Here is a 27935-nt window from a genome sequence, read left to right on the forward strand (position 1 = left end):
TTTTAATAAATAACATCCATATCAAATTAGTTTATGTAGTTACTACACATGTTTTAATAATATAATTTGATATTTCAAATTTAAAAAAAGAGCTAAGAATGTCATAAGTTTATAAGTAATGTAAATAAAATAAAATAATAACAACAACAACAACAACAACAACAACAACAACAACTTTAGATTAAAATACCTTAGCTAGGTATAAAGAAGTTGAAAGATAGTATTTAATAAACATCTTTTAAAATAAAATAACTACCTAAATAAAAATATCAAAAAAATACAAAAAATATTACAAAAAATTATAAATAACCTAAGATTTATTTTGTAATTTTTGTTGATTATATTAGCTTTAAAGTAATAGAAAATACTCTAAATATAGAAAGATGATAAAGTGACTCAAATTTTTACTAAGTCAACCTACATGTTTGAACCATCATTATATCCTTTCAATCCCATTTCCATTTTTAACCATTCCACTATTCCCAACCATCACTCTCATTCCCCTATTCTCATCCTTGTTCTTTTGTTTCCAGCTCCCTACTCCCATCTTCAGCAATGGTTGGAAATAGAGAATGAGTGGGAACAAGAATAAGGGCTGCAAGGGTGCAATGATGGTTAAGATAGAGTGGATTACTTCAATAAATATTTAGGTCACTTTATCATTTTCCTAAAGATAATATGTTTTTTGAGTTTATTATCAAATGTTTTTATTTATTTATTGAAATACTTAAAATTAAAACTACTATAATAAAAATAAAAAAATAAACTAAAAATGACATGTCTACATATTTGTATATATATATATATATATATATATAGACATATATACATATAAGTAATATTTAGAATTTTTTTAAAAAAAATATCTAATTTTAATTTTAATTAAAAACATAAAAAATATAAGATATTTAGAAAGAGTAATATAAGAAAGATTTTATAATTATAAAATTTTAGAAACAAAAGACTAGAATGTCATATAATATATATAACATGAAAATAATGAGAAATTATGGATTCCACAATATTGTGATAACTTAAAATAAGAAAGTAATATCACACATATACAAGCACCTGACTTATTAAAAGACACAACTTTTTCATGAATTTTTAAATTTGAAAGAAAAAAAAAATACAAAAATACAAAAACACAAAAAAAAAAACATAATATTATTGTAATACAAAAAATCATTAATTAATTAATAAAGTATCAAATGAATTTTTCAAATATACACATATACATATATTTAATATAATTATTTGAATGTAATTGAAAGAAAAAGGACATTCTTGGATTCCTGACATTACAACATAAATAAGTATAGTTATAATTTCTAGTATAAAACACATCATAGGAAGGTAAACTAATGGAATAAACCAAAGGAGACAAATTTGATTTTGATTGGCTATATCTTTTTTTTTTTAATCAAAAGTGAAACAAAAGTGAAGAAAAAGTTAAATTATGGAGCAATTTACAAGGCCTTGATAAAACTAGATTTACAAATTCACATGGCCTTAATAAAAAACATGATTCACTTCTACCTCAAAAAAAGATGTCACATTGCCTTTCAATTCAACCATCATTGTTTTCATCAAAAAAATTTATTGAAACATGATTGAATGATGCAACAAAGCATTCTCAATTATTCTTGTTTTTGTAGAAGACCACAACAAGTTACAAGACAATTTGTGAATAGTTGATACATCACAATTTTTTTTTTCTTTATTACTTCCTAATCAAACTAAAACAGTAAAGAATATTATAATAAAGTACATTTGTATCAAAACTTAAATTCATTTTACTTTGGTTTTGGAATCTATGCATATTAAAATAATTGGCTAGCTTATAAGCAATTAAAATTAATAAATTGTTTTTTTTCCCTCAAGCTTTCACATTGCTACATACCTTTGGAAATTCTTGTTACATCAAATAATATAAACCTTAACATAGTAGATATTGAGATTAGTTTTAATTTGGATCAAGTTTTTGTTGATACTATATGACTTGATTTTATAATCTAGAGTGCAATATTAGGCTTTGAATGTGTATTTTTGCCTTTTATGAACTTTTAGATTCAATTCTTAAGTTTGATATGTTTGTTGCAATTAATTTGATATGTGTTTCATTAAGCATTGGATAGGAATTTATAATTTTTGGGTTTAAGGCATGATATATGATATTATACATTTGTGTGCAAAATTGGCTTCTATAAACATATGTACAATGGATTTGAATAGTGATACATGCTTTGCATTGTTTAGGCGATTTGATACCCCAGGCATATGATTGCCAACTTCTTCTTTGCTTCACTTTAAAGATATAATATGCAATCTTTGGGTTTAGATTTGCAGTTGCAAGTTTCACATTCAAGCTTAAAATGGACTTACATTCAATTCTACATTTGATTTTGGACTAAAAAAATTTGAAGATTTGGAGTAGCTATCCAATACAATTTAAATATAAATAGTCAGCCAATTTCCTTAACCAATTTTTGGAGTTTAAATTGATAAGATCATATGACATGAGATGCAATAGGATTACATATATTTGCATATAAGAATTTTGTATTGCAAAAGAGAGTTTTATAAGAAATAAGAGGAATAGTAAAAAGCTTTAGCATTGCTTTTTGCAAAATGAATGATAGAATATGCTTGGTTGTAAATCCAATGTTCTAGATTATATATACATATAAATAGAGTTGTATTCTATGGCTAGATTGTATATTAATTGAGATGGTATAACTAAGTGTGTAGAGATGCTCAATCCATATATATCAAAGTATTGAATATAAGATCTGTGTTGCATCTACTTTATGTTGGAAATTAATTATGAATTTAGCCAAGAAGAGGATCTCCTAAATTTTCTAGGAATGGAGACTAAAGTGTTCATGAATATAGATGCATTGATAAGAAAAAAGCACCTTCTCACTTGATAAGTTCAAGTACCTTCTTCCTTCTTTATGAGCAAAGCTAAAAGATGAATATAAATATACATTTCATAAATGTATTTTCATATTTACAAAATGTGATTCCTAGAAACATGACATTTTTTTTAGGAGTCTTGCTTAAAATTACAACTATTAAAAAGTGAGATGCATTGATTTATCAAAGGTAAGTTTGATTGTAGATACTAAAATTTAAGGCAAACATTATCTTAGACTTGAACTTCTTACACCTTCCTTTATGCATACAAATTTTGAGAAATTTGTAACTTCTCCTTTAATTAGACTAAAGAAAAGGTTCACTTCAACTTTATTATCAATTTATCCCATACTTCATATAAACCCTTGTCCATTTTTAAAAGATTAAATTATATTAAAATTTAACTATTCAAAGAGAAAATTAGATAAAATTAATTCCAATTTCTCTTTTAGAGAAATTTTCTCACATATACAACATATACATTGAGAACACTAAGTTGTTTAGCTTCTAAATTGAATCCCATGTGTTTGAAGTCCACTCCACTAGAACCTCATCTGTTGAGAGTTTTCCTCCTTTATAAGAGCTTTACGAACATGTATATCTGTTGTCCTAAATAACATTTGTTAAGGAGTAGTTTCTTAAACAGCTTTAACTTATTTTTTGCATGTTTTTTGTGACAACAGCTTGGATTCAACTATTTTAATGGGAAAAATTACGTATAGATATATATGTATATATATATATCTATATGTATATATATATATATAAATATATGTATTGCCTAAATCATAATGCTATGAATCAGAAACCAAGCTAACTCAAGTTAGTAAAACACAAGTTCTGTGTGTGCATTGAGTTTGTATATTAGTCGTCAAAGTTGTCAATTTTGATTGGAACAATGTCATCAGCAACTTCGAATCCTCCAATTAGGGGCTAAGAACTTCAACTCTTGTTCATGTGAGTTACGAATGTTCTCAGCCTGCAACCCCAGGCCAAAGATAATAACTTATGAGAAGATGGTTCAAGTTACATGGCTGCTTTACGTTCTTTCAAGTATTAACGACCAATCACCTTAAGTGAGACACTTAAATCACACTTAAGCCTCTAAGCATGTTCACAGAAATACAGGTGATACCTTGAAAATCACAGCCATTAAAACCTGATGGACAAGCTCAGAGAAAAAGAAATACCTTCCGAAACCCATGTTTTACCCCTTCATACTCAACAAGAGCAATAGGAATACCCTTCATCCTAGCTGCATCATAAATCATTCGTGCCTGGTTTGGTGGTACGACCTGCAGTGACCAGAAATTATAGACATCCTCAAACGAGACTCCATGGAATATAAACACCAGCAGACAGATCAAGTACTCAAGGAAAGAGACAATGGAGAGCTTATTTTAACTTCAAGGCTCTGAAACAGGATAATAGGACATGAGAGCTTCTCGAGAAAGTTGATTGGAGAACAGTTATGTGCGTTCTTTTCCAGGACATCCGCACAACCTGACAGTCACCAAAGTTTACATTGGAAACTCTCCATGATGCACTCATAGAGATATAGACGAGGAGAGATGAATCAGTAAACACGCACCTTGGAATTCTAATCTGCTTACAGGCGGAGATCGTGAACAAACATGCGAATGTTTACGCAGGATATTAAAATAAAATTTAAATTATATATGGAGCTGAAATCTTAGGAAAGAGCCGAATCGGCATACCCAGAAGTTTAATCAGGTAACGAGATTCGAACTTGTGCATATCTGATATGCAGCTCTTCAAGTCACTTATCTGTCACGTTGCATTGAACACAAGGGATCTCAACTAGTTATACGACGATACAAATAACAAACGCTGAAATTGTAATGTTTCACTTGTGGAGCTTGAAGAATTGTGTAAGAAAAAGGGAACCAAGGAAGAATTTGATACAACAATTCTGTGCTGAATTCAGATTTACCTTGGTCCATCCTAGATCAGGACTCATTCTCAAAAATGTGGCGCATAGGATCAAATCTTTCACTTATAGCACTACGTACATAAACCAATCAATGGGGCTATACACAACCGTATATGCACAACCCATAAACCCATAAACCTGAGCACCCATCTATGCACAACCGCTTCGGATCAACCTCTCCTATTTTGACCTGCAATGCTCACATTCGCAAACACTTTTAGAAACAAGAGAACTAGATTTAACTTGGGTAGTCCTAGTTTTCAGACCAAAAGCATATAATACTACTGAAACTTTACAAAAATTTCAAAAGTTACATGCAAATTACACATAAATATGATCCCTGCTGGATTAAATGTGAGAGACTGTAAATTGGACATGAGCATTGCTTCTAACCTTGAGAAAAATCAAATGAAGGCTCTGAGGAGATACTAGATGTTCAGCACAGCTGCAGCAGTCATTCACATCCACAATGCTCCATTGGCCGTAGAGCCGCACCCGATGAGCCCTTCAGTACCCTGCTCAAAAACCTCCCGTCAAAAATGTGACAGATTGATATGAAAGGAGACTAGTATACCTTAGCATGCCAAACATGCACACAGTACTTGCTTTGGTAGGGCACGAAAACTAAACAAATCACTTACCTGTGCTACCTCCATAGTTTACATCAGCAATAGCCCAACCTCGGCTTGCCTAGTACTAATTAGCAGGATCTAGAATTGTGCTTGCTTCAGCTGTTGGACCCCTATTACAGCAACACTTGGAGCTTATCAGAGTACTTGAAGAGTTAAAATGCAGAAAAGTAATCAGAAACACTCAAAATGTAACAATTCCGGACTTCGAGTAATTGAAACAAAGGGCGCATCTCTTAACACGTAAAAATTCTGCGTGAAGCATCTGATTGGCACAAAAACACCGCTTACATACCATGACTCCTTACGAGCAAAGGTGGTCGCTCTCCACATAATGTGATACACACATCAATCAATGTCGAAAAATTTATAACCCTCGGAGCACTGAATTAGGGCTTGTACTGCTCCATGTCAACACCAATCGATGACCACAGCACTACGTCTTCACCAGCGCCCTTTTTGCCTTCTGCAAGAGAAACCTGCAACAAATCGTTTCTGTGAGATGAAAGAACAGGCCATTTTGATTCACAGTGATACATGTTGTAAGAGACAAAAGATCATGCAATGCCGTTAATAAAATTAACACTATGATACTGAGCATAGCCAAAACGAGTCCCTGCCTTCGAGATGTTATTATGAAGAACTCTTGACTAACCCTATTTAATGATCCATCCATTCAGAGAAAGCTACAAAACGGCATCATAGAATGCCATCACACTTCTAAAAAAATATTTAAGCCAGATTCAAACCTTCAGAAGCCCGTTCACATTGCAAGGTCCAAGTTTAGCATGTATAATTGGAGGGTTAGCATGAATCCTAGAGAAAGAAAGCCATCACCTTCACAAGATATATGTTCTAAAGAACTCCCTCACCTTCACAAGAGAGAGCGTGTCAGTGGGTAACCCAGCGCTGAAAGGTACTTTATTGCCATGCACGAACTGTTATTGCTAAAGACCTTCAGTCAACTCACAAAGTTTCCAGATGATACATGAAATCACCACTGAGATACAAATCAACCAACTGGACCTATGCACTCACTCATCAAAGCCACTTGACTTAATGCACACGATGTTGACATGTCCAGTATTCAAAGAATTTTGCTAAAGAACTCCCTTGGTTACACCTAATCTGAACAATATAACTAGGTAGCAATCATATGGCATGCACCCCTCTCTAGTATATATTGATGAAATACATACCAGATTGTATATGTCGGTAAACGTGTCTTTAACAAGTGATAGTGTGCCAGAGGATAGGTCAAACGTTGCTAGATGAGATGCACCTCGTTGTCTGCACATGAGAAAAAACTCATAAAATGTTTCTGACATAGCCATCCGTGCACAGTTTCTCCTTGAATGTGGTGTCCTCCAGAAATGAGGTTGTATAGACTTTTCATCATATGTTTCTGGACCATGTAGTCAAAACGTGTGACGCCACGTTACGATTCTTTAGTTACACATGACAGAACCACAATGGGGACTTGAACCAAAAAATTCACTGGAACCCTTTCTGACGAATTGCTGCCAACAGAAGCAGAATCCAGTGACAAGACTGGACCAGGGATAAAAACCTATAAGTGCATACAATCTGATCTCCAGAGTTGCCAATGAAAGCATATGAAGAGAAACCAAAAGCCCAGAATGGTGTTGCAAACTCAGCGTCCATCGGACGCAATGATGCACCTTTCCCCCAACACCCTGACCAGCGACAAATGTGAACTTCACTTTAAAAATCCAAGCTGTTGCATGCATCAGCGCAAAAATCCAAGTGAGGTGTTATTCATTTCTAATTTTTTCAATAGTTTAGTGCAACGATCGAAAACAATGTGGATTTTCAAATGGAGGAAATCATTTTCAAAATCCACCTCCACAATCTGAGACAAAGATCAAGTCACCTGAATTTGCCCAGAAAGTGGTATACTTAAAGCATTGCATAACCATGATCACTGTGACCTAGGGGATTCAAATTTCACAAACTGTTACGGCTTAAGAAAGTAAAGACGAACTCAACCTAAGCAATTGCACCACAATACCGAAAGAGGATATCGAGATGGGATTGACAACATACCTTTGGGTGACCATTTTGGCTCAGTCGCAGACTCCACGATGTCATCATCTCCCGCTACACAAGATGAGTTTCTTATGCTCCTGTATGTGTAAGCATGAAGACAAATACCGATTTTTTCCATTTTCACGCACGTGTGATGCACTACCAGTGAATCACCAGTAAACCGGAAACAAGATATGGAATTGTACTTATCTCCATATCTATCTTGCTGTACATTCATGGGAGTATTTAGCAAATCACTTGGTGTGATATAACAATTAGTGTCAACACCCAACTGCAACTCATCAAAACACAAGAAACAACCAGCAAAACTCCAGAATCTCCCGTCATCTGAAATTTTGCCAACCCATATAGATATACGGTCCCAAGGCATATTAGGGTGAGACGATTCCATCCAAGCAAGCATCTGACCATCTGGACTCAGTCTTGGGAACATATAAAAGTCCCTGGCTTTCACTAAAACCTCTGGTTCTGAAACCAGTCACCGAGTGTCAGACGTGCACCAAACCAGTAACAATGCAAAAGACCAGCTCTTCGGTCCGCTATAGTTCATAACAAAGGGGGCACCCAGAATTCGCATACAAAAGCAGATGAGTCCATGTCACCAGAAGAATGTCAATATTAAGGCTTCAAGAACAAATGCCAAGTTTAGTTTCGCCATCAAGAGACCTGGCTACAATTTCGTCAACGGATTCCACCCCCTCCAGGCGACAATCTGCAGGGAAGAACACGCAGCCCACAGCAGCTTCATTGTTATAGCTCCATGACAGTTGAGAAGTACCAGGTCTTTAATACAAAAGTTCTAGATCCAAACTACGATTGTGCAGGTAGAGGCACTCATTATATGCAACGTACTGCTCAGCATCAACATATCATCGTCAGCCACCCTGCAACCATGGCACAGTGCTCATCTTCCCGAACAACGACAACACGATTGAATCTTTCGTCAAACGTTTCATCCGCATATCTTACTGCGTCATTCTCGTACGCTGTAGGTACTGGCATGGGAGTGCGTTCTGTTTCACTTGGGAAAAATCAAAAATTATGTGGGATTGGAATAACTTGTGGAAAGTACAATATCCTGACCATTAATTAGATCGAGAATTTCTGAAAGCTTTTTGAGATAATGCTATGTGTGACAAGCAGAGATATCAGATGATTGCAGGAGCACAAATCGCGGGAGATCACCACCGATTGGAAGTCCAAATTAGTGAGAAGTGTACCGTCTTTAATCGACTGTTTATTCAAACTCTGGTCTGCGTAATTGGAGAAAACTACATTATCTTCTTTCACTGCGAAGTTTCCTCCGCCACACTCATGCAGTTGAGAGCGGACGCCAAAAACCAGATGGAGTTATATCCTCCGGGTTGGATCCAGGTTGGGCTCCTTCTCTCACCAACACCGCACAACTGCGCGTAATTCAAAAGAAATTAGAATACAGATATAAGATATTACACAGCATCTCACCCAAAATTCAGTGCTCAATGATGAAAATTACTCGAAATAATTGTGAAGTAAAATTAAGCGAAGAAGCGAAACACCAAAAAATTGCTTGGTGTGGGAAAACCTATCAAAACAACACTCTCTTCACATGCAAATATTCAGCTCAGATCTTCCACCCTAACTCCCCGACTGCTGTGCAATATTAAGAGAATCATCAGACCAACGCACAAAGCAAGAGAAAGTTAACGATTCAGTTGATTGCAAACTAACCCAGATTTAGAGGATCGATTTTCGAGCCAAATCCACTGGCCGTCAGAATCAACGGCAGCCCCTTCAAAGCAATCCAACGACCCTGAAACAAATTCTGCTGTCAACGGAGACTTCCAAGCTCCGAACGGAGCCTCGCACGCTCTTATCCCCATCATCGCAACACCAAGAATGCCCACGGAACATGCACTCCACAAAGGAATAATCACACAATAAACTGCTTGCTCTCCCCAATGCAACCCACCCAAAACATCCCCCAAGCAATCCGCGGATTGTGCACTAACGCCCTTGCAGAACGAAACATACACACCAAACTAGTCTCCATTCAACCTTCGTCTGGTCTGGTGCATTCACAAGGAACTGACAGTCGCGGGTGAAACTGCACTTATTGGAGATCAAGAGGATGACAGCTGCTTCAGCTCTCTCGCAGCGATGCCCATTCACAGACGACATGCACCATGCAACGATCCCGCACTGCTCAGTGTGCAGGCCAGACTGAGCCATAGCAGTGACGTATCAGTGGGTCTGTCGGCGTGGACTCATCAACCAACCAGTCCACAGACGACTTTTCCCAACTCTGTGTATCTGAATATGCCTATATCGCTCTGCTTTCCAACCTCGAAAAGGAAACAACCATGCACGTCAGACACAAGGTTTTGATGCTAGGTTTATTTACTTGAATGAGTATTGTTGTGTCTACATTCCTAAGGATACATGGTACGCACATAATCATGTGCCTCCGCAAGAATTATAGTGCCTCTACTTAGACATGCCAAAGTAATCTTAGGAGTAACGAACAAGGTTTGCCATGCATTAATATGATGGAAAGTACCATAGCATACAAATTTGTTGTGTACTATTGTGAGTCAAGGTATTCTGGCTGGTATAGACAAGGCATTAGAATCTTATGCTGACAGAAGCTAATGAATGCAACGGACACTCAAAGATTAGCCAAAGTATTTCTACATTACGTGTAGAAAAAAGCTTCACAAGTCTTCCGTTGATGCAACGTCCGTTTTTACTTTACAATGCAGATGTTGGTTAGAGTTTAGGGCTGCTTTGACACAATGAGACGTTGGTTTGATGATATTAACCAGATGTCAATTACTGCGTCTTCCTTCTCAATTATGAGGCTAACGACGAAATAGAGGATTTCAATTAAAAGGATTTCACGGCAAACATGCGCAGGTTAGCAAGTTCCATCTTCATGAGCGTGACCTGACAGTTCGTGCTTCACAATTTGAAGCCATGAGTGAGCTGCTCATCTCATCTAGGAATTCAATGTGAACAAGAGGTGATAGTGATTTAGTTCAAGGTGCGTATGCACCAAAACGAATGCTCAGGTTGTAAAGAATTCAATTCCACATGGAAAGAATGTAAGAAGATAAATAGAAAATTAGTTTGTTTGTGCTTAAAAACATTAATGGAGGACTGATCGTGATGGACCTACGGCAGCCTAGCTTAGCAATTGTAGCGATAAGGTTCTAAAACTCTTTTTAAAATAAGTTTCTCTTTCACTAAATGGAGAGGTCAAGCTTCAGTAGAGCCGGCGGGGGCAAGCTCAGGAGGAGACATCACTCCTTGCTTGTAAAGAATGTTTCTAACTGTATCTGATGGTTGTGCTCCCACTGACAGCCAGTACCTGCAAACGATAGAAAACACTTGAGAACCGTTATTCGTTAGTCTAAAAAAACACACACATCCAATTAGATCAACTCAGAATACTGATTGGGAGGGGTTTGCATTCATAGTTAATTAAGGCACCAATTGCAGATGAATGAAGAGATGCCTCACTTGATCCTTTCGCTGTCAACCAAAATGTCTTTCTCACCATTCTTATCTGAAGGACGAGAACAACAGTAGGTGAGTAATTATAGAAAGGTGAAAAGAGATCATACGAATCAACCGAATCCCACTTCTCCGTGCACAACGCCAATGATGTTGAAGGGCAGCCCCAGATTGAAGAAAGTATCCACCATTCTTTGCGTTTGTGAAGGTGGTGAAAAATTAGATTTCAGCCGCGTTTGAGAGAATCTTACCGGGCATAGGGTTGTAATGGCCCACCATCTCAAGGAACTTTCCATCGCGGCGGGAGCGGCTGTTGGCGATGATGATACGGTAGTAAGGAAGTTTCTTTCTACCTATGCGAACTAACCTAATCCGTACACCTCCCTTTCCTGCCAGTCCCTCAGCGGCTTCAATCCTCAATGGGGTCTTCATCACTCCTGCAATGACAGCAGCTTACAGCTGAGACTTTTGACATTCCTACATAGAAAGGTTGTTACAGAAGAGTCCAATAATATCCGACGGCGCCTAGAATTCGAAACAGTTTACAAATTATATGACTCCTCTGTATCTCCAGACAAGGCTCGTATTAAAGTAATGATGCTAATAATAATGATATGATGTGAAACAACCATATATCCACAACCATCAGGTTCACTGAAGAACACAGAAACAATCAAAAAATCGTTATCAGGAAAAAATGAGTGGGAGCAGCTTCAATGGGTCGACAAAATGTCACAAAGCGCCTGACAGTCTCACGCTCACAAATCACGCAAGAGGAGGCAGAGAAGGCATACGAATTCCACTTAATTCTGTTTCACAACTACAAACCCTGTGGAAATTGAAAAGCCACGCAATGAGCTCGACCAATTCAGAATGAAATGCCAACTGTGAAAAAGGACGTGAGCGACAAACCTTGAGCAGGGGACGGCAATGCGGGGCGGGCTGAAGGGGCAGCATGCAAGCCATTGAACTCTTGAAACGAGGAACTGCGGAAAGACAACGACGCCATGGACGACGTGACAGCGGCTGCAGCCATGGCTTCCTGGCTTTTCCGCAAAATCACTGTAACCAGCTCCGAGAAAGAGGAGTGCTACGGACTCAGCTACGAAAGCCTCTCTCTCTCTCTCTCTCGCTCTCTCGCTCTCTCTCACCCCTACGATGATGACGATGATGATAAACTCTCGCAATGCAAATCGTGAACAAAAAGGGCCCAGCGTTCAGACCACATCCCATTCTCCAGAGCCTTATCCGAATGAAGGCTTCATTCACGCCCTCTCTCTCTGTGCTTGCTTCCGAAGCCCTCTTCTCCTCACACCTGATTTACCCCCCTCATGCGCACACTTGTTCCCACAATTGTTCCCCTCTGGTTCCATTGACGCTCCCATGTTCCCTTGCATGGGTTTGCTTCGGGTTTTGGAACTTGACTTGCGGCGCGTTCAGGATCACAAGCCGATTCACACCTTGTTGTTTAATAAGCACACTAATTAGCACGGGGATGTGGAATGTTCCCGCGCTAATTAGTTCTAATTAGTACGCTAATACTTGCGTCAAATAGTTACATGTTCTTGTGAGCTTCCTTCAATCTCGATTTTAATAGAAGAGTAAAAATATTTTTTACATAAGGAAACGAACTATTTCACACAAAAGGAGCCATGAGTAAGATGAAAATTTGATATGTCCAAATTGATGCAAGTAATAATTTGGTCATTGATTTACTTTTTCTTACCCTTATCTTTAGCAAAAAAAGAAGCAAAGAAGATGATAAAAATAAAAATAAAAAACAAAGTATAAGAAAACATATCATTGATGGTAGTAGAAATTTTCCATAGAAGGTTATTTTGGTAACAAAAACACTAATTTTTAAAATATTTAATAATACTAATAAAAAATATATAAACTTAATAAAAATTAATATAATCTTTTATCCTCTTTCTATAACCACTACACTTTTTAGTATTTATTCTACAATAAAATATAATTCAAAAATAATTTGCTTATACAAAAAATACTATACACCTAAATTCAATTGGTAAAGGTTTTAAACTTCTACTTGAATAAGGAGACAAATAAAATAGTTTTATAACATATATATTCAAGATTCCTTTTTTTCCTTTTTTTTTCCTTTTTTTTTTTTTTTTTTTCTTAAATGTTTGGTTTTAAAAAATTATTACAAGGGCCATGATATTTTACAAACTTATATCAAAAGACTTATAACACATACTTAAGTATTTTTTTTAATACATTTGAGTAATAAATAAATGTATCATTAAGAAAAAATTAAAAGAATAAAATATTTAAGTTATTTGATATATTTATTTTCTCTATATTTAGTATGAAAGTATGAAAAATAATAAATTATATACATATGTATATATATATATATATATATATATTTCAGATATAAAACAGATATCATTTAGAATAAAAATTTAAATTTCGAAACTTAAAAAATCAGCAAAAAATGGTTTATGATTTACCAGTTATGTTTTATTGTATCACAAGTAAGTTTCTTAATAATTTATATTATTTTGAAACCTCTTTTATAAAATAATATGAATATAATATGAGAAGAAAGAACTAAAAGAATCTAGTGAGAAGCTTCTAGACTCGAATCTAGTGATGCTCCCATATTCCCTTTTTGGGGACTTCGTCTTGCACCTCATTGGGAACAGCGAGGATGTGCTAATATATATTCCAATGAAAACATGAGGGATCGTGCTGTTACGAAGAAGACGAAGCCCTCTGAGCAGATGGCTGTTGTATCGGACCAGTGAATAAATTTTGGTTGCACTTCATTGCAGAGTTTGTTGAAGCCACCATCTACATGCACAATTCAGTCGTATGTGTGGTGGTTTGAAAGCATCGTTCATCATGGACTCAAGGAGTGCTGACGTGCCTTGAGACAATACTTCCTGCACGATCCTGTTTGGAGACTTTGATGTCCAGCGGAGCCCCACTACCTCCATCGTTTGTGCAGTTCTGAGTTTCTAATCTCAGTAATTGGCGCTGATTCGAGGTTTCACCGGTTCTTAGAGATTTTGATGTAATATCTACGTTTTTCGTGAGGGGTGAGTGATTTCTGACTGGATGACACACCCTTCGACATGTACGTGATGGAAATTTAAGAGTGCTTTTCTGTTTTTGGGTTTTTGGTCGTCAGTGGATAGGGTTAGGTCCATGACTGATCAATATTACGGGGAATTCACTGTAGCTTGGGTAAGTATTCATTAATCCTGAAGCTCTGGCAGTGTTTTTCTTTTGGAAGTGACATTGTCGTAATTCATTTGTTTGATTTTTTACAGGTTGTATCTCAGTTACCAGAGGTTGATGGTGTTTCTAATTCACACTAGTGTGACCGGAATAGTATAAGTTGATTGCGATTCATGCAAAAAATCCTCAGTATTTTTTTTCAAGTTAATCTTCTTTCAAATTACCTTGTGATAGATAATTCATATCTGGTAGCGAATGCTTATCTGGTGTTGCCATTTTGCCTACGTGTCGTTTTATCTTAGTTAAGATATTTGTGTTCATGTTACCGCCTCCAGGCTTATAAACTTGTACACTTATCAGCACGCTTAATTTAGAATTATCAAAAGGTTTGTCAACTGGCTTATGTTCGTTTTTCATTATATTTTTGAATTCCAAGCAAGATCTTATTCTCTGCTAATGTGATTTTGAAGCAAATATTCTACAAGCAACGATGGAAGATGACTGTACGGATTGACTAGGCTGGATATCTGGTGGACCTCTCATTCGACTACTTTAATTTTTACCAGTTTGTTCGTTACTGTGGAATGAGGTCTTTCTTCATTTGCGTCCGGATCTCGCAGGATCTCGCCGAAACAATTTTTCAGGTCTTCACAGAAATTTGTCTAGGGTCTGTTGTTGTGATCGTTCGAACATCTCATGTATATCGATGGAATTTGTTGAATTTGGATAAGGATCTTTCTCACGCTCTATGAAGACAATTTCGCTCTGATTTGATACATTTGACACGAGTTGTGGCTGCCTTATCAACTCTGAAAACTTGCGTGAGAACGGCAATGATGATGTTACTCTTTGTTAGAACATTGTTGCTTAAGACACACCATGTCGCTATTGAATCCAACATTATTAAGTAATTTGGTGCCAGCATGGAGCAAATTGCCTTCTTCCATAAGCCAAATTGTGAACTGCGATGGGAGATTGGCTTCAAAATGGCTATTATACAGTATTTTCCCTGTGGTCTGATTCACGTGGTCGCCTATCTCTTGGACGTAGTTCTTCCTTACAGTGATCCTAGGTGAGAATATTGGACAATAGTTTGTTGTCTGGACATCACTAACACTTGATTTTGAACTTGGGTATTTCATTTCCAAAAATGGTTTGCAATACAGGGTCTTAGAGCAATGCTGGGATCGATAATTTCATCATAGCCGTGGCATTTCTTTGGCAACGAATGATATTTTTCCACATTAATTCTTATCGTAGTTTGAGATTTCTGAGACATTAGAAAACAGATCCTTAGGAGTGATAATTCTTGCATCATTAACGGATTTTGATAAGCATCTTGATCATATCATTGGATTGATCTTGATCCAATTTTCTTTGATTTCAGAAGAGGCTGGTATCAGGAGCTCAATATAATTATGTCAATTTCTTGCCATACATGCTGTATGCTCTATTGTATATTGCCAGTTCTTTATTCACCTTCGACCCATGTGCCTCTCGGGTCTTTTCTGTACGATGGTAGCATGACTTTGAGTGCAACGTGAGTAAATTGACCTATGGGAAATCTTGTTGTCAGTACATAAAAACGCACATTATAACCTTATTTGTGTCGTAGGTTCGTTGATCCTCAAATAAGCAAATCTTCAATTTCTGCAATTTTTTTGAATTATTCCTTTTACCACAGTCGATTTCAGTCATTTATCATTTTGTTTGTCTACTATGTACACATTTCTCAGCTGGATAATACAAGAAAGAACTACAGTGAAGAATGCCTTTCAAATTTCGGGCTACTCTCCTTGTTACTCGTGAAGTTTCTCATCCACATCTGCTATTTTAACGGCTCTGCAAACCAGTCAGTCATTGTTACCTCTTAGATTATTCAAAGAACTTGATTTACCTGGTTCATGCCTCACGAAAGACTTTACACAAAACGTCACTATGTGAATGATAGCACCTATCTAAGGTGCTACCATTCTGACTTGGAACTTTGAAGCCGTGATGTTGATTCGATTTTGGACTCAAATCCTTCTGTAAACAGTGATAGATGCTTTCCATCTTTGATACTTGTGAATTACATGAGTTCCTCTATTTAGAAATAAAAACATCCATTTGGGCACGCTAAAAATCTAGACTTACTCAAGGTTTTGAATTGGATGAATATGCAGCACCCACAGTCGTCCGTCTGTGGTGCAAATCTAAGGGTAGTTTCTCCTTGGACTTGGCACTGCTGCACTGATATTTTAGGACAGTTATCACTGTCAGTATTTCCAACATTGAGTGCAGAGTGGACAATGTTTCCTAAAATCGCAGCAGCTTGTTTATTTGATGTTGTAGTGTAATGTGGTTAAGGATGTATCAAAAATACTTTGGTATGATACTTACTGATGGATCCACTTTGCTTCTTTCCTATATTGGAATGAATCAAACTATTTCCTATAGCTGATTGCCATCTTGGTCAAGTCAACAAATCTTACACATGCTTATTTTGTGGTACCTGATAGGTCCTGAACTTCATGCAGCTATATATGACTACTGAGTTGCTTGGTTGCCTTGCTTGGAGAACCATCCTCTTTGAGAGCTTCCTATTTTTAGTTTTTAAAATCCTAAAGCACCTGATTTCTACATATACTGGAGGCTTCTGTAATAAGCTTTACTGACTTGTATGCTGTGTGTTCCAGGGGTGCTGGTAAAATTTCTAGTGTGCACATCTCAAGTGAGTATCTTAATTCATTTTCCTCTGTGTTTGACTATGTTATGTAACAAAAGTGGTTTGCTATGAAATCCAGTCAAAAGTTGACAAATTCAATTAGTTCGATTGCTCAAGAGAGTTGACCGTTTGATTTCTGGCTGGGCTGAGATAAGACTACAATTGAGCATATTTGCTTTGAATAGTTGAGCAGATAGCAGGCTTCAAGAAGACATGGTACTGGGAATGCCATGCATCACCAGGGTCTTTCAATCGTATTGGTCTTGTGGTAGGTGTTAAGTTATTTAATTGCTGTTGCAGCCCCTCTCTTTTCATTCACACAGTTTCCATGGCCAGTGTGTACATGTTGTTCATGGACATAGGTGTGAACTTTTCAACCTTGTTCCAATATCTGTAAATACAATTTTGGATGGCCAAGATAATTTTTCCAGTGGAGGTCACAAACCTTGTGGGATTTGTAGGGGTCCAGATGGTTGCTTGCATGATTTATCATGCAAGTGAGTATCCAAAGATAACTTCAGGCTTGAAATTCACAATTTTTTGTATTATTTTTCTTGTGCTTCTCCAAATATGTTTGTTAAAGTCTATACATGTGCTGCACAATCTAGTTTTATATTCAAGAACTTGTTAATACAATGTTAAAGTTTTTGTTCATCTCTTAGTAGGGTTTTGAGAGAAAATTGGCTTAATTTTCATCTATTTTGTGCATTTCATAGCTTATGCTTTACATCAATGACCATAGAAAGAAGGATAAAGAGACTAAATATCATGTATTGGAACAAAAACTGAGATACATTTGTCACAAGACATGGAATGAAGCAAATGCTTGCATCCATTAATGCACTTAAATGTGCTTATTTACATACCAACTTAGAATTGTTGCTATTAATTGCTTTGAAGTTTTTATGTACATGTTTGATATTTTCTATTAGAAAAATGATAACTGTCATCTAATGTTTGTGGTGGAATAAGCTTACATGATTAAATGATCTTAGCTAGCGACTCTAGTTAGATGATCCTATCATTGTAAAATGGTGAGTGCTCCAACACTCTCCTTTATATTACTATTTGATATTGCCATGATTAGTCTTCTTCCCCTGCAATTGTCTTAATATTATTTTTAGATATCAAAGGATTGTCATTTGTTGGGTGTTGTTATATAGACATCTTAGCTCCTATTACAAGGATTGATGTAGTCTCTACTTAATTTCATTGTTAACATAACTTTTCAACTCAAGAATGTTCATTTTGACAACTTTGAAGTGAAAAGATATTTATTGTCTATATTATTGGATGATTTAATGTTAAATATATGAATTTGAAAAAACAAAAAATTTTAATGTATTTTTACATATTCCTATTATTTAGGTAATAATTGAAATAAATATATATATCTGTGATATCATCCCCACTTCTAGAGACAAGTTTTAGGAAGAACAATAATTATATTGTGTCACGGACATACATATAATTACCTATATGAATAGATAAAAGTATGTAAAAGTAGATAAAAGTAGGTTAATTGTGTAATATCTTCTAGAGAAGCTTCTTAGAAGCTTCATAGACGCTGCTTTGACTTTATAGGAGTCTATAGTTGACTTTTAGGTTAGAAACTTGGTCAACAAGTTAGCCATGTGCCACACATGTTGGAAGCTTAAAGAACAAGCTAACTACGTGGTCCATCCATAGAAAACTTGCCTTGCAAGCAAAGGCATGTGGCCTAGAAAGTCAACATATATTGGAGGTCTTATAGAACATCGCCACGTGGCTTCTAGTTAGATAGTATATATAGAGGCAAGAGTGAAGCCCTCTTCACTCTTGTCAACTCCTTTCTTGCTTCTAGTCTAAGTTTCAAGGGTCTCTAGTTTTCTTGTATTTTGGCAATAGCCATTCCAGTTTCTTTCTTAATATACATATTTCTATTTTGTCCTATTTCTTTTTGAGAAAAGTCTCACTTACTCTTTAGCTTTCATCGAGTTCTTGTCCTTGACAGATTGACAAGAGTACACTTACAATATCAGAGCTTTGTCTTTTCTTGATTAAGAGTGGATTACCCCTTTTTCTTGATAAGACATAAGCGCATTAGAAGTTGCGGATTACCCTCTTTTAAACTGATATTGTTCTTAGTATTTTCTTTGTTATCAATTCCTCTCTTCTATTTGTTTTGAGCGTTATTAGACATCTTCTCTTTTCTAAGTGCTACTATGGCAGAGCTTGTTGAAATGAAGAGTGCAATGGCACAGATGCAAGAGCAATTGAGGGAGTTAATGCTTGCGATGCATCAACTCAATTTACCACCACAAGGAGCAACAAGAATGGTAGGAAGTGAAGATATAGAGATGATTGGGGCTGCTTCAACATCTACACCAAACCATGTCCCTTCTCCCAGAATGGAACACCCTTCGAGTGTTAGAGAACCGAGAGTTGCCTTGCCCGAGAAGTTTGATGGTACCAGATCCAAGTTTCGAGGATTCATCAATCAGGTCCAACTAGTAATTGAACTTCAACCCCAGAGCTATCCAACTCCAGGGTCACAAGTTAGATTCATTGGTACACTCCTTTCAGGTTCAGCATTGTCATGGTTTTCATCTTTTCTTGAACGACGAGATCCAATATTGGATAATCTGGAGGCTTTTTTGGCGGAGTTTCGATCCATGTTTGGAGAACATGATGCAATTCGTGTTGCAACCAACAAGATCCGTATTTTGCGACAAGGCAATCGATCAGTAACATTATATGCTTCGCAATTTCGACAACTTGCAACTGATATCAAGTGGGATGATGCCGCACTTGTGAGTCAATTTCTCTACGGATTACAATATGAGGTAAAGAAATTGATGCTTAATTTACCTGATCCTCAAACATTGAGTCAAGCAATTGACTTTGCTGTGAAGTGCGACAATCGACTTTTTGAATTTCGATCCGAGAGTCGTACAAGTGGGCCTCAACGTTACTACAATTCAATGGCAACACCGACGTCTCCTCAACACATACCTTCGGAAGTAGAGGATATGCAAATTGATGCGGTACGTTTCAAACCTCTTACTGAGCAAGAAAAGTCTCGTCGTCGACAAGGAGGATTGTGCTTATATTGTGGAGAACCTAAGCACACTGCTCAACATTGTCCAAAGAAGCGACGTAACTACAAAATGAGGAGTACGACTGTGAAAGAAGACAGTATGTCGGAAAACGAGTACGTCCAGCTACAATAGGGACCGTGCGGCTGGAATCTTGTACAACTTCTAATGAAGGTCCTATCCTCTCCTCAGAACCATCTCCTTGTTTTATAATAGATGTGCGTTTAGGACCTAATAATTACAAAGCCTCTGCCTTGATAGATTCAGGAGCCTCAGCTTGTTTTTTAGATGAAGAATTTGCTAGATGTCATAGAATATCATTAATACAAAAAACTAAACCTGTACACGTAGAAGTTATAGATGGTCGTCCGTTGTCTTCTGGAGATGTAACTCACGAAACACTTCCTGTAGATGTAGTAATAAATGGTCATAGTAGTTGCGTAATTTTTAATATAATTAGATCTCCCTCTAATCCAGTAATTTTAGGCTTATCATGGTTAGAAAAGTATAATCCTCGAATAGATTGGATTTCTCGTAAACTTGATTTTCCTCGGAGCATTAGTAACAGTTCTATTAATCAAGTAAAAAACCATGAGTCTAGTATAGAAAAACCCGCACTTATAGGTGCAAAAGCATTTATACACGCAGCAAAAGAAGGATCAACTTTTGCTATTTATGCTGCACCTATTTCTGAAAGCGTAAAGACTTCAAGTGGCATTCCAAGTCAATATCAGGATTATCAAGACGTTTTTGAGAAAAAGAATGCAGATATTCTTCCTGAGCATCGCCCATACGATTGTTCAATCGATCTCAAGGAAGGAACTCAGCCACCATTTGGACCAATTTACAGTTTATCGCAAGATGAGTTGGCTGAACTCAAGACATATATTGACGAGAATTTAGCGAAGAATTTCATACGTCATTCAAAATCTCCAGCAGGAGCTCCAATTTTATTCGTAAAGAAAAAAGATGGATCTTTACGAATGTGTGTTGACTATCGAGGACTCAACAAGATCACAATCAAGAACAGGTATCCATTACCTTTGATATCAGGACTCCTTGACCAGTTAAATCAAGCTAAGATCTATACAAAAATAGATCTAAGAGGAGCATATAATCTAGTACGGATCAAAGAAGGAGATGAATGGAAGACTGCGTTTCGAACCAGGTACGGACACTTTGAATACAATGTCATGCCTTTTGGACTCACGAATGCACCAGCTGCTTTTCAACATCTCATGAATGATGTATTTCGTGAATTCTTAGACAATTTTGTCGTCTGCTATCTAGACGATATCCTGATCTATTCCAAGAACGTTGAAGAACATGAAATACATGTTCGTCAAGTATTACAAAAACTTAGAGATGCAGGATTGTACGCCAAGATGGAAAAGTGTGTATTTCACACTACTCAAGTTGACTTTTTAGGATACATCATTTCAAATGATGGTCTCATGATGGATTCTAAGAAAGTCCAAACAATCATGGATTGGAAGATTCCAAAGACTGTAAGAGATGTCCAATGTTTCTTGGGATTTGCCAATTACTATCGGATCTTCATCAAAGACTTCTCACGAGTTGCAGCTCCACTTACACGCTTGACTAGTAAAGATAAATTTCAATGGAATCAAGAAGCGGAAGCAGCATTTGAAGCCTTGAAGACATCGTTTGTCTCTGCACCAGTCTTATATCGTGTTGACTTTTCCAAGGTATTTTTTATGGAAACAGACGCATCGGATTTTGCCTTGGGTGCAGTTTTATCACAAATGGGAACAGATGACAAACTTCATCCGATAGCTTTTCATTCAAGAAAATTCTCAGCAGCCGAGATCAATTATGAGATCCACGATAAAGAACTTCTTGCGATCGTGGATTCCTTTCAAGAATGGCGTCATTATCTAGAAGGCGCTTCTAGTCCAGTCACTGTGTATACAGATCACAAGAACCTCGAGTATTTCATGTCAGCACGCGTGTTGAATCGTCGTCAAGCTCGTTGGAGTATGTCTTTGTCAAGATTCGACTTCATTATCACTTATCGGCCAGGAAAACAACAAGGTTTGTCCGATGCCCTGTCTAGACGTTCTTATTTTGCACCAAAAGAAGGAGATGCAGCTTTTGAGCAACAAAGAACGGTCCTCTTGAAACCGGAGCAATTTCATCTCCGAGCAGTGAAATCAACATTGACTGTTGATTCAACTTTTCTCAAGCAAATCCAGTCCAGTATGTCCTCAGACCCTCTTGTTCATGATATCGAGAATAATTCTTCCAAGTCTCATGATTCTTCTAAGTTCGAGTTCAAGAATAATCTATTATATTTTGAAGGACGCCTATATGTTCCAGAAGGAAAAGCACGTTTGCGTGTTCTTCAAGCACGTCATGACTTTCCAGCAGCAGGGCACTTTGGATATAATAAGACTCTGGAACTCATATCAAGAGATTTTTGGTGGCCACAAATGTGGAAGTCAGTCAAAGACTTTGTACAATCATGTGATATTTGTTCAAGATCAAAAATTCCTCGACATCGACCTTACGGACTTCTTCAGCCATTACCTATACCAGAACAACCATGGTCTTCTGTTTCTATGGATTTCATCACAGATCTTCCAAACTCAAGATCTTATGATTCTATATTTGTGATAGTAGATCGTTTCACCAAGATGGCACATTTTATGCCATGTACAAAATCTATCACAGGTGAAGAAACAGCTAAGCTTTTCATTGATAATATCTATCGCTATCATGGATTACCTAAAGATATCATATCGGATAGGGGAACTCAATTTGTGTCGAGATTCTGGAGGACTCTTTTCAAGATTTTAAAAGTGGACATAAAGCTATCTTCAGCTTTCCATCCTCAAACTGATGGACAAACAGAGCGCGTAAACCAAGTCTTGGAACAGTATTTAAGGTGTACCATCAACTACCAACAAGATGATTGGACAAACCTTCTGCCATTGGCAGAGTTTGCTTATAATAATACGGTACATTCCTCCACGCAACAAACACCTTTCTTTGCCAATTATGGCTATCATCCACGACTTGATACTTTTGATTTTTCAAAAGTTGATAATCCTGCAGCAGAAGATATGGCAAATCGGTTGTCAGAGTTACATGCAATAATGAAGGCGCAGTTGAAGAAAGCTCAAGAACGACAAAAGATAAATGCAGATGTATATCGTAAAGAGCAACCACAACTCAACGTGGGTGATAAGGTATGGCTACTTCGTCGCAATATCAAGACCACTCGACCTTGTGACAAATTGGACTATCGTAGGCTTGGCCCCTTTTCTGTTTCTGAACAGATCAACCCAGTTGCATATCGGTTACATCTACCGGAGTCAATGAAGATCCATCCTGTATTCCACGTGTCTCTTCTTGAACCATATAAGACAGTGGATATACAAGGAAGAAGACAAATGCCACCGCCTCCTATAGAAGTAGATAATAATGAAGAATTTGAGGTGGAAGAGATATTAGACTCAAGGCGGTGCCGAAATAAGCTAGAATATCTTGTTCATTGGCGCGGATATGATATTAGTGAGCGCACATGGGAGCCATCCAGGAATCTAGCAAATGCATCAGCTAAAGTCAAAGTTTTTCATCAACGACATCCATCAAAACCAAGATGAAAACCTCTCTTATAAAAGAGACAAGATTGAGGCAAGATAACATTCAAATTCCTATCCTTGTTTGTAACTTCTTTGCATTTGTGACGCTAATTAGATGGAGAGCCAACAACCAGCGGATTCAACTCAAGAACCTTCGTTTGTTGACTTACCGGATGAGACATTACGATTGTCACAACCTTCAAGACGACGCAACCGAGATGAAGATCCTCAAGAACGACATGTTCTTCCTCGAATAGATGGTGAGATACAACGCGTTTGGTATCACGACCTTGGAAGAGATTCTCGATGTTTGGTGATATTATTGGAGATAGAAACGACTCCTGATGGTGTTTCAAATGTATTATTTGAAGGAAGTTATGAAGGCCTCAACAGTGATCAAATAACAGGGTGGTCTTCTCGCCCTGGAATGGGACACTATCGATGGCTAAGAGGACCCATCAACTATCTTCGAAGAGAACAAAGATCAGAGTATGTAGCAAATACAATTCGCCGCATATTAGATTTTCTCAATATATAATCACCGCTCCTCGTGGAACTCGTCCCTAGAAGGGGGGGTAATGTCACGGACATACATATAATTACCTATATGAATAGATAAAAGTATGTAAAAGTAGATAAAAGTAGGTTAATTGTGTAATATCTTCTAGAGAAGCTTCTTAGAAGCTTCATAGACGCTGCTTTGACTTTATAGGAGTCTATAGTTGACTTTTAGGTTAGAAACTTGGTCAACAAGTTAGCCATGTGCCACACATGTTGGAAGCTTAAAGAACAAGCTAACTACGTGGTCCATCCATAGAAAACTTGCCTTGCAAGCAAAGGCATGTGGCCTAGAAAGTCAACATATATTGGAGGTCTTATAGAACATCGCCACGTGGCTTCTAGTTAGATAGTATATATAGAGGCAAGAGTGAAGCCCTCTTCACTCTTGTCAACTCCTTTCTTGCTTCTAGTCTAAGTTTCAAGGGTCTCTAGTTTTCTTGTATTTTGGCAATAGCCATTCCAGTTTCTTTCTTAATATACATATTTCTATTTTGTCCTATTTCTTTTTGAGAAAAGTCTCACTTACTCTTTAGCTTTCATCGAGTTCTTGTCCTTGACATATTGTGATAAAGTGAAAGATGCAATGAATTATGTTTGCCAAATATTCTAATCTTTGTTCCTTTTTAAGGTAGTTAATAGATCGCCATAGCCATTAATAATGTTTTATTCTTTGTTTATTGTTGAGATCTTTGTAAATCTTTTAAATAAAATATTTATATCATTATCATGAGCTATTTCTACTTTTGATAAAATCACCAAACATTGACAATATCTTCTAAGATTGTGATATCAAATACATTGTATCTTGCTATCTATTTGAAAAAGAACATGTCATTCTTAAAAATCTTCATTTCTATTATGTCACCTTAAAGGCTTTGATAGTTACAATGTCTTATTTGATAAATCAGAAAATGATAGTTTTTTAGTTAAATCTACTAATTGTTGATTTTTCATCTTTTTTGTGCTACAAATATATAAAAACTACAAACAAGGATGGAAGATAGAATGCTATCTTCTTTGAATCTTATTTCTTTTATAGTAAAGATTTATTATGCTTCATCTTGATTTTAATGGATGTCACTAATGAAAAGCATCAATCTTCTTTGTTGCAATTACAAGATTTTTGAAAGGCTCCGATATACATTCATTAATATCATATTTGTATTAATGAACATGGTATTCTAATCTATTTTGGTATTTCCTTGAGTCTAAGACATTTTCTACCTCAAATTCTTAATAATTATTCACTTTTATAAGATGGAGTGGCATTTATCTTCTTGTCAAGCTATTTATTATCTTATATGATTCAAAAAGAAACATGTAGAATATGGAATAAATCTTTATAAAATTTGATTGATATAATTGATAAGCAACTAGATTGATTTGTTTACAAATAAAAAAATATTGAAGCCTATGATAGTCTAACTTATTATAAGGGTGGTTAGTCTTGATATTGTGATAAAATAATTACATCTTATTACAAAAATAGAATTGATGTTTGTTCTTACATAGGCATCTGCATTGGTCTTTTATCATTCTTGAATTTCTTTTAATTGTACCTTCATTATTGTATGTAGCTCAAATAAATAATTTGCCAAATCTTTTGTCATATGGTTATTAACTTTTGAGAAGTCAAAAACATCAAGTCGTAGATAATAATCACGATTAAAAAAATAATAGTTTATTAGCTAGAAAAATATATTATATTATTTTAAGCAATTTCTGCTAATGGCAAAAAAGATGTCAAATCATATTATTGGTGATTGATGGTATACATCAAATACTACTCCAAAACTTAATTTATGTGCTGTATTTATTCATTGATTTGAAGGAAAAAAAATAAAAAATAATTTTATGTTTATTTATAAAATCTTAAAAAGAATTATTCAAAACCTTGATTCAAATTGAGTCTATCTATTTGATATAATATTCTTGAATAATCCATGATAGCAATAAATATTATCAAGAATTGTTTTTAGTATTTCTTTACATATAATAGATTTTGTACAAAATATACCATCTTGATAAAATAATCTACTATTACAAATATAAATTATGAAAAATTGAGATAAGAAGATCTATAGTAAAATCCATAAAAATAGAAGACTATGGTTGTTTTAGAATCAATAATGGCTGAAAAACATGTATTTTAATTTGCAAGGCAAGTTTTTTATATGTGCACCACTTAATTAGCTTATTCTTTAAGCTACCAATACGTGGTTAACTTGTTGACTAAGTTTTTAACCTATTAATTAATTACAAATATATATAAAATCAAAGTATTATCTATGAAGCTTCTAAAAAGCTTATCTAAAAGGTGTTATGAAATTAATTTACTTTTATCTACTTTCACCTACTTCTACTTAATGATACAAGTATTTTTTAGAATACATATGTATATTTGTGATAGCTTGTCTTATTACAAAAATCCTTGAAATATTGTTGTAATTCTATCAAACTTCTCAAGTATACTAATCCTATCCTTCCTTGTACTTTTAGAAGCATGACTTCTTAGATTTGGTTATGAGGTCTATTTACTTGTTTTCTTCAACTGCAAAACTTTTTGGCATAGACTTTGGACTTCTTCCATAGGCATAGGAATAGTGCTTCCTTAATTAGCATTGGTGATGTATGAAATTTTTACAGTTAGAGTGTTGAAAAACTCATAAAGATTTGTGATAGTTGCAAATCTACTCTTACTTTTGCCAAGTGTAGCATCCATGATTTTTTATTTTATTTTAATTAATTTATTATATCTATAAATCAAATAAAAGAGCATAATCCACAATCTATACTGTCGAAAAAGAAATTCCATAAAGAATGATGATCTACTCTCTTTAAGAAAAAAATCAAGGTTTAAAAAAATAAAAAATATTAGTTTTAAAATGGATAGTCAGCAACCTTTGAAATACAACAATAGAAACGAAGTAATTCATTCACTTCTAAAAATAAGATATAAAAAATAAATTAGCACTTTTAACAATCTATTAAAAATAAAAATTTTAAAATATATATAAATAAGTAAAAAATAGATAAAAAATAATAATAAAATAGAAATAAAAAATAAATATATTTAATAAAAAATTATAATAGCTATTGTTGAAGATTAAAAAGCTACAGAGTCTTGAAACTAGATTGAAAGCATGAAAAGAATTAACAAGTGTAAAGAAGATTTCACTCTTTTTTTTATATATATATTATCTATCTAAAAGCTACATCACAACATTTTATAGGATCTCCAACACATGTCCAATTTGCAAGACATGTGTCTAACTTATAAAATAAATTTCTTATATGTGCACTATATAGTTAACTTATTCTCAAGTTACTAACATGTGCAACACATGGCTAAATTGTTGACCAAATTTCTAACCTATCAAGCATTTATATATGTGTATAAAGGTAAAAAGCTTCTAGTAAGCTTCTCTACAAGATGTTATCAAATTACTTTACTTTAACCTACTTCTACTTATTCATATTATCTAGATAACTATTATAATAAATATATCCGTGATATATAGAATCTTACATTTTTTAGTTTTTGTAATATATTTTAAATATAAAGTTTATATTTTTTATATTTTTAGAGCAGATTAAAATATTGTCTAGATAACATACAAAAATATTGTCTAAAAATTCTTGAAAGATATCATTTATTAGATGTTGAAAAATTGGTGGTATATTTGTAAGTCCAAAAAACATGAC

General features: G+C 35.4%; 2 protein-coding genes and 1 long non-coding RNA gene across 15 annotated transcripts; 1 reads left to right on the plus strand and 2 right to left on the minus strand.

Moving 5' to 3' along the window:
• Positions 1-3553: 3553 nt before the first annotated feature.
• On the minus strand, positions 3554-9912 carry LOC112281125 (peptidase uncH-like). 13 transcript variants are annotated; one of them, XM_073532434.1, is made up of 10 exons: positions 9283-9603; positions 7570-8978; positions 5798-6792; positions 5515-5615; positions 5267-5388; positions 4874-5063; positions 4638-4707; positions 4325-4422; positions 4110-4214; positions 3554-3898 (listed from the first exon to the last, which is right to left on the minus strand). In XM_073532434.1, the coding sequence occupies exons 6-10, from the start codon at positions 4898-4900 to the stop codon at positions 3824-3826; spliced, it is 375 nt and encodes a 124-aa protein (XP_073388535.1). In that variant the 5' UTR covers positions 4901-5063; positions 5267-5388; positions 5515-5615; positions 5798-6792; positions 7570-8978; positions 9283-9603; the 3' UTR covers positions 3554-3823. The 13 variants fall into 13 exon arrangements, 5 of the variants coding, with proteins under 5 accessions (XP_073388535.1, XP_090104580.1, XP_090104577.1 ...); XR_012217066.1 differs by lacking the exons at positions 3554-3898; positions 4110-4214 and having other exon boundaries at positions 4300-4707; positions 5798-5981; positions 6340-6374; positions 6702-6792; XR_012217067.1 differs by lacking the exons at positions 3554-3898; positions 4110-4214 and having other exon boundaries at positions 4300-4707; positions 5798-5981; positions 6375-6440; positions 6702-6792.
• Positions 9913-10656: 744 nt separating this feature from the next.
• Positions 10657-12230, minus strand: LOC112291588 (uncharacterized). Its single transcript, XM_024539203.3, has 4 exons — positions 11980-12230; positions 11319-11504; positions 11074-11119; positions 10657-10921 (listed from the first exon to the last, which is right to left on the minus strand). The coding sequence occupies exons 1-4, from the start codon at positions 12101-12103 to the stop codon at positions 10810-10812; spliced, it is 468 nt and encodes a 155-aa protein (XP_024394971.1). The 5' UTR covers positions 12104-12230; the 3' UTR covers positions 10657-10809.
• A 1564-nt stretch (positions 12231-13794) lies between these two features.
• LOC112281359 (uncharacterized) lies at positions 13795-14672 on the plus strand. Its single transcript, XR_002969590.3, has 2 exons — positions 13795-14135; positions 14370-14672. It is a non-coding gene; the product is annotated as an uncharacterized LOC112281359 (long non-coding RNA).
• Positions 14673-27935: the final 13263 nt, after the last annotated feature.

This window comes from Physcomitrium patens, chromosome 1 (genome assembly GCF_059467195.1).
Source record: "Physcomitrium patens ecotype Gransden chromosome 1, ASM5946719v1, whole genome shotgun sequence".
Lineage (NCBI taxonomy): Eukaryota > Viridiplantae > Streptophyta > Bryopsida > Funariales > Funariaceae > Physcomitrium > Physcomitrium patens.

Bases quoted from the DNA above. Each gene is read 5' to 3' on its own strand.
- LOC112281125 (XM_090248454.1), bottom strand. From the start codon at position 8,005: ATGTTCCCAAGACTGAGTCCAGATGGTCAGATGCTTGCTTGGATGGAA. The intron at 7,200-7,569 runs GTATGTTGTCAA...GTCGCTGGTCAG, and splicing joins GCCAAAATGGTCACCCAAAG to GGTGTTGGGGGAAAGGTGCA.
- LOC112291588 (XM_024539203.3), bottom strand. From the start codon at position 12,103: ATGGCTGCAGCCGCTGTCACGTCGTCCATGGCGTCGTTGTCTTTCCGC. The intron at 11,505-11,979 runs GTTTGTCGCTCA...CTGTCATTGCAG, and splicing joins ATTGCCGTCCCCTGCTCAAG to GAGTGATGAAGACCCCATTG. The intron at 10,922-11,073 runs GTGAGGCATCTC...TATCGTTTGCAG, and splicing joins GTTGACAGCGAAAGGATCAA to GTACTGGCTGTCAGTGGGAG.